This window comes from Hemibagrus wyckioides, linkage group LG27, assembly GCF_019097595.1.
Source record: "Hemibagrus wyckioides isolate EC202008001 linkage group LG27, SWU_Hwy_1.0, whole genome shotgun sequence".
Taxonomy (NCBI): Eukaryota; Metazoa; Chordata; class Actinopteri; order Siluriformes; family Bagridae; genus Hemibagrus; species Hemibagrus wyckioides.
In genome coordinates, this window is record NC_080736.1 from 17,372,059 (window position 1) to 17,384,558 (window position 12,500).

Consider the following 12,500-nt stretch of genomic DNA (forward strand, 5'->3'; position numbering starts at 1 on the left):
TGTTTGAGGTGATGAGTCTCTTAGTGTTTGAGGTGATGAGTCTCTTAGTGTTTGAGGTGATGAGTCTCCGAGTGTTTGAGGTGATGAGTCTCTTATTGTTTGAGGTGATGAGTCTCTTAGTGTTTGAGGTGATGAGTCTCTTAGTGTTTGAGGTGATGAGTCTCTTAGTGTTTGAGGTGATGAGTCTCCGAGTGTTTGAGGTGATGGGTCGCTTGTTGTTTGTGGTGATGAGTCTCTTTGTGTTTGAGGTGATGAGTCTCTTAGTGTTTGAGGTGATGAGTCTCCTAGTGTTTGAGGTGATGAGTCTCCGAGTGTTTGAGGTGATGAGTCTCTTAGTGTTTGAGGTGATGAGTCTCTTAGTGTTTGAGGTGATGAGTCTCTTAGTGTTTGAGGTGATGAGTCTCTTAGTGTTTGAGGTGATGAGTCTCTTAGTGTTTGAGGTGATGATTCTCTGAGTATTTGAGGTGATGAGTCTCCGGGTGTTTGAGGTGATGAGTCTCTTAGTGTTTGAGGTGATGATTCTCTGAGTGTTTGAGGTGATGAGTCTCCGGGTGTTTGAGGTGATAAGTCTCCGGGTGTTTGAGGTGATGAGTCTCCGGGTGTTTGAGGTGATGAGTCTCTGGGTGTTTGAGGTGATGAGTCTCCGGGTGTTTGAGGTGATGAGTCTCTGAGTTCCTGCAGAATTCTGAGGCAGGACTGCAGACCTGCTCATGTGAGTTACAGCTGTTAGCTAAAAGGCTAAGTGAGGAAGAGGAGACGATGAAGAAAGCTCTGATTACTAACACAGATCCACGACAGAGTGAGAGATTCTGTCTGTCTCTCTCCTCCGCCCCACTCTCTCCTCCACACACTGCCTGAATTACAGCATGGAGACGCTTTTACACAGAAATCTAATCAACATCTCCCACTGTGTGTGTGTGTGTGTGTGTGTTTATTAGGGAGAGATGTGTACCGGAAGGTGCAGGGTAGAGACAACCCAATCCCCTCTAACATCATCACCATTACAGGTATCTGTCTGTCTGTCTGTCTGCCCAATGTTTAATATGAAATCAAACATTAATCTCTCTGTCTCTGTCTCTGTCTCTCTCTCTCTCTCTCTCTCTGTCTGTCAGATGAAGGAGTGAAGCGTTCTCTATCTCAGAAGGAGGAGGAGGAGATGAGGATAGCCGAGCTGGGACGGCCATCTTTAGGAGAAATCTCTCGACTGGAAGTCGTCATTGAGGAGTCCTACGAGTTCAAGGCACACACACACACACACACACACACACACACACACACAAACACACACACACACACACACAGGCATACACACACTACGTTCTTTTTCTAGTAACCTATTTTCACACAATTGATGTGTTGTAATGTGTGTGTGTGTGTGTATCCTCAGAGCACAGTAGATAAATTAATAAAGAAAACAAACCTGGCTCTACTGGTGGGGACAAACAGCTGGAGAGAGCAGTTTGTGGAGGCCATTAAAGTCAACTCAGGTATCTCACACACACACACACACACACACACATGTGTGGTGTGTTTCAGGGTGTGTATTGAGTGTGCACTTCAGGAGATGATGATGATGATGATGATGATGATGAAGAGTGTGTTTCAGGGTGTGTATTGTGTGTGTACTTCAGGAGGAGATGATGATGATGATGAAGGGTGTGGAGAAGAGAAGCAGCCGTCGTGTTTTGATTACGTCATGCACTTCTTGACCATCTTCTGGAAGCTGGTGTTTGCGTTGGTTCCTCCCACTGATTACTGGAACGGCTGGGCGTGTTTCATGGTGTCCATCTGTATGATCGGTCTGCTCACGGCCGTTATCGGAGATCTGGCCTCACACTTCGGCTGCACCATCGGCCTGAAGGACTCGGTCACCGCCGTGGTGTTTGTCGCCCTCGGCACCTCGGTCCCAGGTACGAGCTCACTCACTGCACAGCATCTGGGGAAATTTTAAGGTCCTAAACTCCACCCCTGAGGCATCACGAGGTTCAAGCTGGAGATGGAGCAGTGCAGGTTCAGGAGCCAGTTAATGACCTGCATTTTAGCTGTAGTTTATTAACATGCCACTTTACAGCACTACTGTTACTGTGCTAGGGTTACAGAGTGTATCAGTTGTCATGGTAACTAAGAGTCTTTTATTCTGGTTATTAAATGCTTAGCTAGCTAAACCGCCTGTTTAATAGTGAGTGTGTAAAGTGGAGCCATCCTCCATAGCACCATCTGATATTTATCTCTCTCTTTCTCTCTCTCTCTCTCTCTCTCTCTCTCTCTCTCACACACTCTCTCTCTCTCTCTCTCTCTCTCACACACTCTCTCTCTCTCTCTCTCTCTCTCTCTCTCTCTCACACACTCTCTCTCACACATACACACTCTCTCTCACACACTCTCTCTCACAGACACATTTGCGAGTAAGGTGGCAGCGATACAGGACCAGTATGCTGATGCGTCCATTGGGAATGTGACGGGCAGTAATGCCGTGAACGTGTTCCTGGGTATTGGCGTGTCTTGGTCCATCGCCGCCATCTTCCACAAGTGGCATGGTAATGAATTTCACGTGCAACCGGGAACGCTGGCCTTCTCCGTCACACTCTTCACCATCTTCGCCTTCGTGTGCATCGCCGTGCTGATGTACCGCCGCCGGCCCAGCATCGGGGGAGAGCTGGGGGGGCCGCGGGGGGCCAAAATCCTCACCAGTGGTCTGTTCTTCAGCCTGTGGCTCCTCTACATCATCCTGTCCTCACTCGAGGCCTACTGCATCATCGAGGGCTTCTGAACACACACACACACACACACACAGAACATCCTAGCTCTATTTAAAGAGATAAAAACAGGAAGTCATGTCACTGTCACACTGTTAGAGACTTTCTGAGCGTGAACACTAGCAAGAAAACACAACTGGACTACAGATCATCAGTTCTAAAAATGCAGGAAATGACATCACAGTCTCATCCTCCTGCCTCATTACAGGCTTTTAAAGTGAAGCAACGGACAGAACGATTAGATGTTTCAGGGTTGGTCTTCAGCAGCCATTAATGTTGGGAGTGTTTATGTGTTCATGTGTGGGTGTGTCACCATCAGTGCCTACTTCACATGACTGAGCAAGGTCAGCCAGAGATGTCTCAGTTACTCATCTTCAAACGTTCCCCTGACTGTGAGACTGTGTGTGTGTGTGTGTGTGTGTGTGTGTGACTCTCAAACTTCTTCAACATTCAGGAAGAACAGAAGGCTGCACAGCTGGACGAGCTTCCTGAGTTTATCCTGCCTCACCGACAGTCATTCTGGGATGTGACACGCCCACACGGCTCTGATTAGGAGGAAGTTTTATGGTGTTTATCTGAATTATAGTTACGGTTCTGATTTTCTTGAATCCACTGTGTTTGTTTAATGTTTAGAAAGTTTAGTGTCACTCTGAATATTGTTTGCATTTCAGTTCCTGTGAAAGTGGTGTTACAGCATTAATCTGAGGCGGTGTATACACACACAAATCTAACTCCGCCCCCTCGTTCTAGCCCCCGCCCCACATCATAACCCCACACACTGGATGTCTTTTATCTAGAAACCAGATTTTATGCATTTTATTTGTAAATTAAATGTGTGTTTGCTGATAAAAATCATTCTGAGGGGAAATTGCTTTTGTATGAAAATTTTGTGTTGCTGTCTGTGATCAGAGATATGAGAGAATATTGCCGGAATATTTGCCGGTACTTCGTCACTGCTCAGAGCAGCAGAGTGGGTCGAGGAGCTGCGAGTCAGAACCCGTATACGGAACCACAAAACACAGGTTATGTTTCTGAAGAGGAAAAAAGCAAACGCACTAGCGCTGGATTCCATTCCCTTCTCATGTGTGTAAACTTTACTCCTATCACTCAACTTTCTCATTGGCTCCGCCCACTTATTCCCACTGCTGCTCCTCCTCCTGCGGCTGAAAATATCTTCCAGCCATTTTATCATGAAACTAACCCCACCCCTTCATTCTAACACCACCCCTCACCATAGCCATGCCCACCTGTGACTCCTCCCCTTCATCTCGGCTGTCAAAGGCGTGGATGCTGTTCTTCAGTTTAGGCTTTACTGAAAGCGTGTGAGTTTATTATGTTTGATTTGTAGAACATCTGCTATTCTGAGTGTGTGTGCGCACGTGAGAGAGTGTGAGAGATTGTGTGTTTGAGAGAGTGTGTGTGAGGGAGTGTGTGAGAGAGTGTGTGTGAGAGTGTGTGAGAGAATGTGTGTGAGAGTGTGTGAGAGAGTGTGTGAGAGAATGTGTGTGAGAGTGTGTGAGAGAGTGTGTGAGAGAATGTGTGTGAGAGTGTGTGTTTGAGAGAGTGTGTGTGAGAGAGTGTGTGAGAGAGTGTGTGTGAAAGAGTGTGTGAGAGAATGTGTGAGAGTGTGTGAGAGAGTGTGTGAGAGAATGTGTGTGAGAGTGTGTGTTTGAGAGAGTGTGTGTGAGAGAGTGTGTGAGAGAGTGTGTGTGAAAGAGTGTGTGAGAGAATGTGTGTGAGAGTGTGTGAGAGAGTATGTGTGTGTGTAATAGCTCTGAAGTGAAGAAATAAAAAGCCATGCAGGAGTCTGAGAGCACTAATGAAAACGTCTCATATTTCAGGATCTCTCTCACACACACACACAGGATGCTATCACAATTTATTGAGTCTTATTGAAATTAATACACTAAGCTCTGTGATCTGATCACATTATTAGTCACATAATTTAACAATGAAAAACTGCAGAAGGGGGCGGGGTTAAAAGTGTAGTATTCATTGTGCAGAAATGTATACGTTTAAATTTATACATGTAATAATATCTTTATGAAACAATATTGAAAACATTTTCTGATATCTTGTCTATTACTGTGCTGAGAAAATACCTCCAGGATAAAACTGTGGGCTCCTTATTAACTTATTACAAGAAAATGTCGCCAGCAAATGTTGTGGTGAAGCCTAGAGCATGCGCAGAAACCAGTAGCCTTTTAAAAAGGTAGGACATTTAATCAGGTGCTAAAGAATTAAATAATAATATAACCATTAGTTTAAAATGTCATTTTGTGGTTTTTTAATGTCCTATATCACATTTCTGCAGCGCCTCGGCTGTAGTGTCACAGCTCACACCAGAGAAAAAACAAACGGCGTGTTTGATTCACTTCGTCCAGGTGAGGCAACTCAGAATCGAATCATTTTCCTAGTGTCGTTGAATCACCCTAGAGTTTGCTCGGACAACAGAGAGTCCAATTTAAACAGATTAAACACTTTCCTGAAGCAGTGTGAGGAGGAGGAGAAGGAGGTGGAGGAAGTGGAGGAGGAGGAGTAGGAGGAGGAGGAGGAGGAGAAGGATGAGGAGGAGGAGAAGGAGTATGAGGAGAAGGAGGAGGAGGAGAAGGAGTATGAGGAGAAGGAGGAGGAGGAGAAGGATGAGGAGGAGAAGGATGAGGAGGAGGAGGAGGAGGAGGAGAAGGATGAGGAGGAGGAGAAGGATGAGGAGGAGAAGGAGTATGAGGAGGAGGAGGAAGAGGAGAAGGATAAGGAGTATGAGGAGAAGGAGAAGGAGGAGGAGGAGAAGGATGAGGAGGAGGAGGAGGAGAAGGAGAAGGAGTATGAGGAGGAGGAGAAGGAGGAGGAGGAGAAGGAGAAGGAGGATGGAGGAGGAGGAGAAGGAGGAGGAGAAGGATGTGGAGGAGGAGGAGGAGGAGAAGGAGAAGGAGGAGGATGTGGAGGAGGAGGAGAAGGAGGAGGAGAAGGATGTGGAGGAGGAGGAGAAGGAGGAGGAGAAGGATGTGGAGGAGAAGGAGAAGGAGGATGGAGGAGGAGGAGGAGGTGGAGGAGGAGGAGGAGGTCAGTGCTCTCAAACTTGTGGACCTGACTCTGTGTGTATTTTCATGTGAACACTGTGGTTTATATGCTGTGTGTGTATTGTACAGCAGAGTTCTGACTTTAAACATGTGTTAGAAGAAGGAGCTTTATTAATAAACACAACACACCATGTGTCCCTCCTCATAACACACAGATTGTTCATTAACATTTTATACATTTAGAATGTGTCCTAAATGCTCTGTTTAATCCAGGAGTCTTCAACAGAATTCATTGAACTCATTGTGCTAAAGTCATGAAAACACTGATACTGGGCAATATGGCTGAAGGATACTAACAGGCTAACAGCAGTGTGTCACACAGATGGTGTAAACACACACTGAGAGTGAAAATGAGACACATCCATCAGGAGCTTCAACATTTACCTCAGACATGTGAGGAAAGTTCTAAATAAAAACTAAACGTACATTATAATCACACTTAGCATGGCCGCTAGCCCGCTAGCCCGCTAGCCCGCTCCCGGTCCAGCTGTGGACTGATTATTCCACATGTAATGAGGTGTTCTGGGAGAACTGTACTGGAGGTGATTCTTTTCATAATGTTACTTTTAAAGACTTTCTTGGCCAGTGTGATTATATTCACCTTTATTTTATTATTGTTGTTGTTTTTACTTGAAGTGTGTGCTGTGTATTTAACTTTCACCTTTAGTAAAGACGATGAATGTGAAGAGCTGGTGATGAAGATGATGAAGACAAAGCTGCTGTCTGAGGCTTGCTTTATCAGTTTAATAATAAAAATGAAGAACTTGTTCAAAATCCCTTCTAACAATGAAAATGAAGATCACTGCAGCGTCTCCTACTGACACACACACACACACACACACACACACAGAGCAGTACAGTGCTGCATTACCACCACGCACGGACATGGCCTTATGTAATAACCATATCTGTACATAAACAGATAGACAGATAGAGACAGACAGACAGACAGACTGGTTTTCTCTCAGCAGTGGGAATACAGAGGAATGTTAAAAAATTCAAACTGTCCACTAGGAGGCAGTAAATGCCTCTCTCTCTCTCTCTCTCTCTCTCTCTCTAGCACTCACACACACATGCTCGCTTTCTCTCTCTCTCACTCACACACACACACACACACACTCAGTGTCTCTATCACACACACGCGTGCGCACACACACTCAGTTTCTCTCTCTATCACACACACACACTCGCTCTCTCTCTCACACACACACATACACACACACATACACACACACCAGTCTTCACACTGGTTTATTTGATCTGTACAGGACTTTATTATTCACAGTTCTCACTCAGGAACACACACAGAGTGTTTAACAGCCACGACTAAACCATCATCATTATTACAAATCATTATTATTATTATTATTATTATTATTATTATTATTATTATTATTATCATCAACAATAATAATAAGTAATAATCTCACTGCTGTACTCAGTGTGTTCATCTCATCATTTTCTCCTTAAAGTCACTAATAAGCTGTAATTAGTGCAGGTTTATGAGCTCCTCATTTACACTGTGTTCAGGTTCTGTGACTCATCTAAACTCCACGTTACACAATAAATACACACACACACACACACACACACACACACTGCTGTACCACCATCACCATCATCTCTGTTCTTACATGACAGTCCTCACGTGTGTGTTTCTTGTGGTGTGGGGTCATGGGGTTGTGGTTGTGTGTTTGTGTGTAATGGAGGGGTCAGGGGGGCAGGGTCTTACCCAGGAAACGACCAATCATATATCACAATCAACAACCTAAATATATACAGATACAGTGTGGTGTTGAACTATAATACTGTGGAATTCAAGCAGTATTTATACCAGCTGAAGAAGTGAAGAGTGAGGTGGTGTCACATGATCAAGTCTTTGATTGGCTGGTTACAATGAAGCTCCTCCCCTACTGAAAGGGTTGTGGGATGGGGTGTTAGTGAGGGTTTGCACCCCAGAGTGACCTCTAGTCCAGAACAGATGGTGTGATATACTGATGTAAATGTGAGTGAGGTGTTGAGTCTGTAGCTGTGGAGCGCGCTCACACCGCAGAGGTGTGTGTGTTTTTGTGGCGCGTGATGAAGGGGGAGGCGGTACTAATGCAGCCGCATGCCGCCGTCAGCCCAAGACATGCCCACCCACACAACACCGACCAACCGAATCCGTGATCCACATCGCCCGGGAGACCGTAGATAAAGGGAGGGTTCCGGGAGAGGTCATAGGTCACGCTGGAGGCGTAGGTGCACAAGGAGATGGTGCAGAAGATCCCTGCAGTGGAGAGGAACATTGAACCATGAGCGTGTGTGTGTGTATGTGTGTATGTGTGTGTGTGTGTGTGTTTGTACCTGACATTAGGAACAGTAGTCCTGATACATGCTGTGTGAGTTTCTCCTCCCAGAAAAATCCGACTGCAGAGACGATGGAGCCACACAGCAACACAGCAGCAGCCATTCCCATAAACCCCGCTGTTATTCTCCTCAGATCTGCACACACACACACAGACACACACACACACAGACACACACACACACAGAGCGTCTCCATGACTTCCGCCCACACTGAGAGATGGCACGTTATTTCCAGCAGCTCTGATGATAATAATAACGCTGTATAATTAACACTGTGTGTGTGAGAGACAGTGTGTGTCTGTGTGTGTGTGTGTGATGGTGTGTAACTGAAACATACGGAACACCAGTTCAGCATCACACACTACATCTACAATAAATCTTGTCTGAATCTGTAATCAACCCAGCGCTTCACACTCTCAGTGTTCTTCAGCGGTTCTGCTCGGTCCTTTTCAGAGCTGCTGCAGTTCTGACCCTCACTCTGACTCCACGGGACTGTGGGAGGATGACTGAAGGTCAGAAGCACTAAAATACTCACCTCTCTCACAGCTGACAGGAACATCACCCTCACAGAATCTTCAAAATATTCTCAGCTACTCGCTCACATGGAGTTACTAAAATATCTGACTTTATGGCTTCTTGCTTTTCTGCAGCGTTGAATCTGAATGCTCTGAGATCTTTATCTTACATTCCTCCTCCTCTGCTGAGGCACGGTTCTGTCTCCTGTCTGATGGATCTGGAGTCCTGTTGTGTTGTGTTGTGTTGTGTTGTGTTGTGTGGTACACCAATCAGGTATAACATTGTGAGCAGGGAGAGGTGAGGTGAATTAGACTGAGTATCTCCTCATCATGGCACCTGTTAGTGGGGGGGATATATTAGGCAACAAGTCAACATTTTGTCCTCAAAGTTGATGTTAGAAGCAGGAAAAATGGACAAGTGTAAGGATTTGAGCGAGTTTGACCAAAAGGGCCAAACTGCCGGACACAGATCTCCAACACCAGTCTGTGTAGGTCATTTTAATCATATGAAACATGATACCTAATGAAAGGTGTGTGTTACTCGACTCTTCCTCTGTTTACACCACCTTCTGAAATGGAATTCAGTTCTAAACTTCACTGAAAACGTAAATTCTAATTACCTATGACTACTGAATCCTGCTGTAAATAAAAAATATTTGAAATGATCGACTTTAAGCATCCAGGAGTCGAATGGACAACAGAAACTGTACAGAAACTTCATACTGTAAATAGGAATATATAACTAATCCTTATATAATTGTTAGCATAGCAGCAGATGCTAGCAAACCAATACAAACAAATACAGCTGTGGGTCAGGTGATTTAAAGGAAGATTATTTAACATCTGGATAAAAAAAAAAAAAAACAGATTTATAGTGAAAGTAAAATAAATCCAAGCATGGAACCTTGAGGTACACCAGCAGAAGACTTCGTATCACCAACTACTGAATAATTCATTCATTAAAATCTATTTAGAAAACTACACACGTCCCTGAAGTTAGCTTTCTGGACAGAACCGTGTCCAGATGTTTAATGCTGTGTGCCTGCTGTAAAGCTGTTCAATAATATGTTAGAATTAAACAGCATTTCTCTAAAGACCTTGGAGTTGATTGGGTTAAAAGATGTTTCTTAGGATTTCAACAGCAAACCACTTACAATCAAATCTAGAGAAAGCTTCTGGATAAAAAGTGTAGCAGGAGTCTGAATTTCACTTTAATATCCTGACAGATCAGTAAAGGACTAAAATCTCTTCACAGCTTTCTGAAATGTACTGATGGAGAAATACACTCACTGATCTGTTCCACAATAAAATAACCTGGGTTCAGTCAGGAAGAGAGACAGCAGTAAGAGTGGGGTTTACTCACTGATCCTACAGAAGCTGAGTTGAGGTGAGACCCTCACACACTGCAGGTACAGCAGCATCAGACAGTCTAATGAAATTCTAACAGTTTTAAATAAGATCAGATTCACACTTCAACACTCAGGCTGAAAAAGTCACATGACTTCAGCAGAACAGCAGCAGTGTACAGAGTTACTGACTGAGGAATGTGTGGCACGAAAACTGTTAGCCACGCCCACCTGCCCCACTCACACACCCACCTGCCCCACTTACATACGACCACCTGCTCCATTCACACACCCACCTGCCCCACTTACATACGACCACCTGCTCCATTCACACACCCACCTGCCCCACTTACATACGACCACCTGCTCCATTCACACACCCACCTGCCCCACTTACATACGACCACCTGCTCCATTCACACACCCACCTGCCCCACTTACATACACCCACCTGCCCGACTCACACACCCACCTGCCCCACTCACACACGACCACCTGCTCCATTCACACACCCACCTGCCCCACTTACATACACCCACCTGCCACGACTCACACACCCATCTGCCCCACTCACCCACCTGCCTGCCCCACTTACATACGACCACCTGCTCCATTCACACACCCACCTGCCCCACTTACATACACCCACCTGCCCGACTCACACACCCACCTGCCCCACTCACACACCCACCTGCCCCACTTACATACGACCACCTGCTCCATTCACACACCCACCTGCCCCACTTACATACACCCACCTGCCACGACTCACACACCCATCTGCCCCACTCACACACCCACCTGCCCCACTCACACGCCCACCTGCCCGACTCACACACCCATCTGCCCCACTCACACACCCACCTGCCCCACTCACACACCCACCTGCCCCACTCACACGCCCACCTGCCCCACTCACACGCCCACCTGCCCCACTCACACGCCCACCTGCCCCACTCACATATGCCCACCTGCCCCAATCACATACACCCACCTGCCCCAATCACATACACCCACCTGCCCCACTCACACGCCCACCTGCCCCACTCACATGCCCACCTGCCCCAATCACATACACCCACCTGCCCCACTCACACGCCCACCTGCCCCAATCACATACACCCACCTGCCCCACTCACACAACCACCTGGACCACTCACAGACCCACCTGCCCCACTCACACGCCCACCTGCCCCAATCACATACACCCACCTGCCCCACTCACACAACCACCTGCACCACTCACAGACCCACCTGCCCCACTCACACGCCCACCTGCCCCACTCACATACACCCACCTGCCCCACTCACACAACCACCTGCACCACTCACACGCCCACCTGCCCCACTCACATATGCCCACCTGCCCCAATCACATACACCCACCTGCCCCAATCACATACACCCACCTGCCCCAATCACATACACCCACCTGCCCCACTCACACAACCACCTGCCCCACTCACCCCACTCACAGATGCCAGCCTGCCCCATTTAGACACACCCTGTGTGTGTGTGTGTGTGTGTTTGTGTACATACGTAAGAGGTGCCACTCATCCTGCTGGATGGTTCTGGTCAGATTCAGGGGAATGTTCCTGAGTCGAATCGGCTGAGAGAAATGATATTTAACCGCAGTGCAGCGATCTGCAATACCTGCATTAAACACACACACACACACACACACACACACACACACAGTATTAGTACACGTTACCAACTCTACCACTCAATACACATGCTCTGTTTTATTTTGTATTTTCAGTCATCATGAAAATCATGTGAAAAAATTAATATGGTAAAATTTTCTGTAAGGTGAGATCTGAGGAAGGAGTCTCCAGTGTCAGTGTGTGTGTGTGTGTGTGTGAGATCTGAGGAAGGAGTCTCCAGTGTCAGTGTGTGTGTGTGTGTGTGTGTGTGTGTGTGTGTGTGTGTGTGAGATCTGAGGAAGGAGTCTCCAGTGTCAGTGTGTGTGTGTGTGTGTGTGTTTGTGTGTTTGTGTGAGAGAGATCTGAGGAAGGAGTCTCCAGTGTCAGTGTGTGTGTGTGTGTGTGTGTGTGTGTGTGTGAGATCTGAGGAAGGAGTCTCCATTGTCAGTGTGTGTGTGTGTGTGTGTGTGAGAGATCTGAGGAAGGAGTCTCCATTGTCAGTGTGTGTGTGTGTGTGTGTGTGTGAGAGAGATCTGAGGAAGGAGTCTCCAGTGTCAGTGTGTGTGTTTGTGTGTTTGTGTGAGAGAGATCTGAGGAAGGAGTCTCCAGTGTCAGTGTGTGTGTGTGTGTGTGTGTGTGTGTGAGATCTGAGGAAGGAGTCTCCAGTGTCAGTGTGTGTGTGTGTGTGTGTGTGTGTGTGTGTGAGATCTGAGGAAGGAGTCTCCATTGTCAGTGTGTGTGTGTGTGTGTGTGTGAGAGAGATCTGAGGAAGGAGTCTCCATTGTCAGTGTGTGTGTGTGTGTGTGTG

At 46.5% G+C, this 12,500-nt stretch overlaps 2 protein-coding genes across 5 annotated transcripts in view; one reads left to right on the plus strand and one right to left on the minus strand.

The window, feature by feature from the left end:
* Positions 1–3,611, plus strand: part of slc8a1a (solute carrier family 8 member 1a) — a 31,494-nt gene extending 27,883 nt beyond the window's left edge. For all 4 annotated transcript variants that reach the window (XM_058382288.1, XM_058382287.1, XM_058382289.1 and 1 more), the window contains 5 exons: positions 939–1,007; positions 1,113–1,240; positions 1,388–1,487; positions 1,632–1,910; positions 2,394–3,611. In XM_058382288.1, the coding sequence (XP_058238271.1) occupies positions 939–1,007; positions 1,113–1,240; positions 1,388–1,487; positions 1,632–1,910; positions 2,394–2,770 (953 nt within the window). In that variant the 3' untranslated portion in view covers positions 2,771–3,611. The remainder of the gene's footprint in view (positions 1–938; positions 1,008–1,112; positions 1,241–1,387; positions 1,488–1,631; positions 1,911–2,393) is intronic.
* A 3,475-nt stretch (positions 3,612–7,086) lies between these two features.
* The window catches only part of tmem178a (transmembrane protein 178a), a 9,809-nt gene continuing 4,395 nt past the window's right edge, over positions 7,087–12,500 (minus strand). Inside the window, exons 2-4 of the mRNA XM_058381339.1 lie at positions 11,586–11,699; positions 8,183–8,320; positions 7,087–8,105 (exon numbers count right to left, since the gene is read on the minus strand). Coding sequence (XP_058237322.1) covers positions 7,879–8,105; positions 8,183–8,320; positions 11,586–11,699 — 479 coding nt within the window. The 3' untranslated portion in view covers positions 7,087–7,878. The remainder of the gene's footprint in view (positions 8,106–8,182; positions 8,321–11,585; positions 11,700–12,500) is intronic.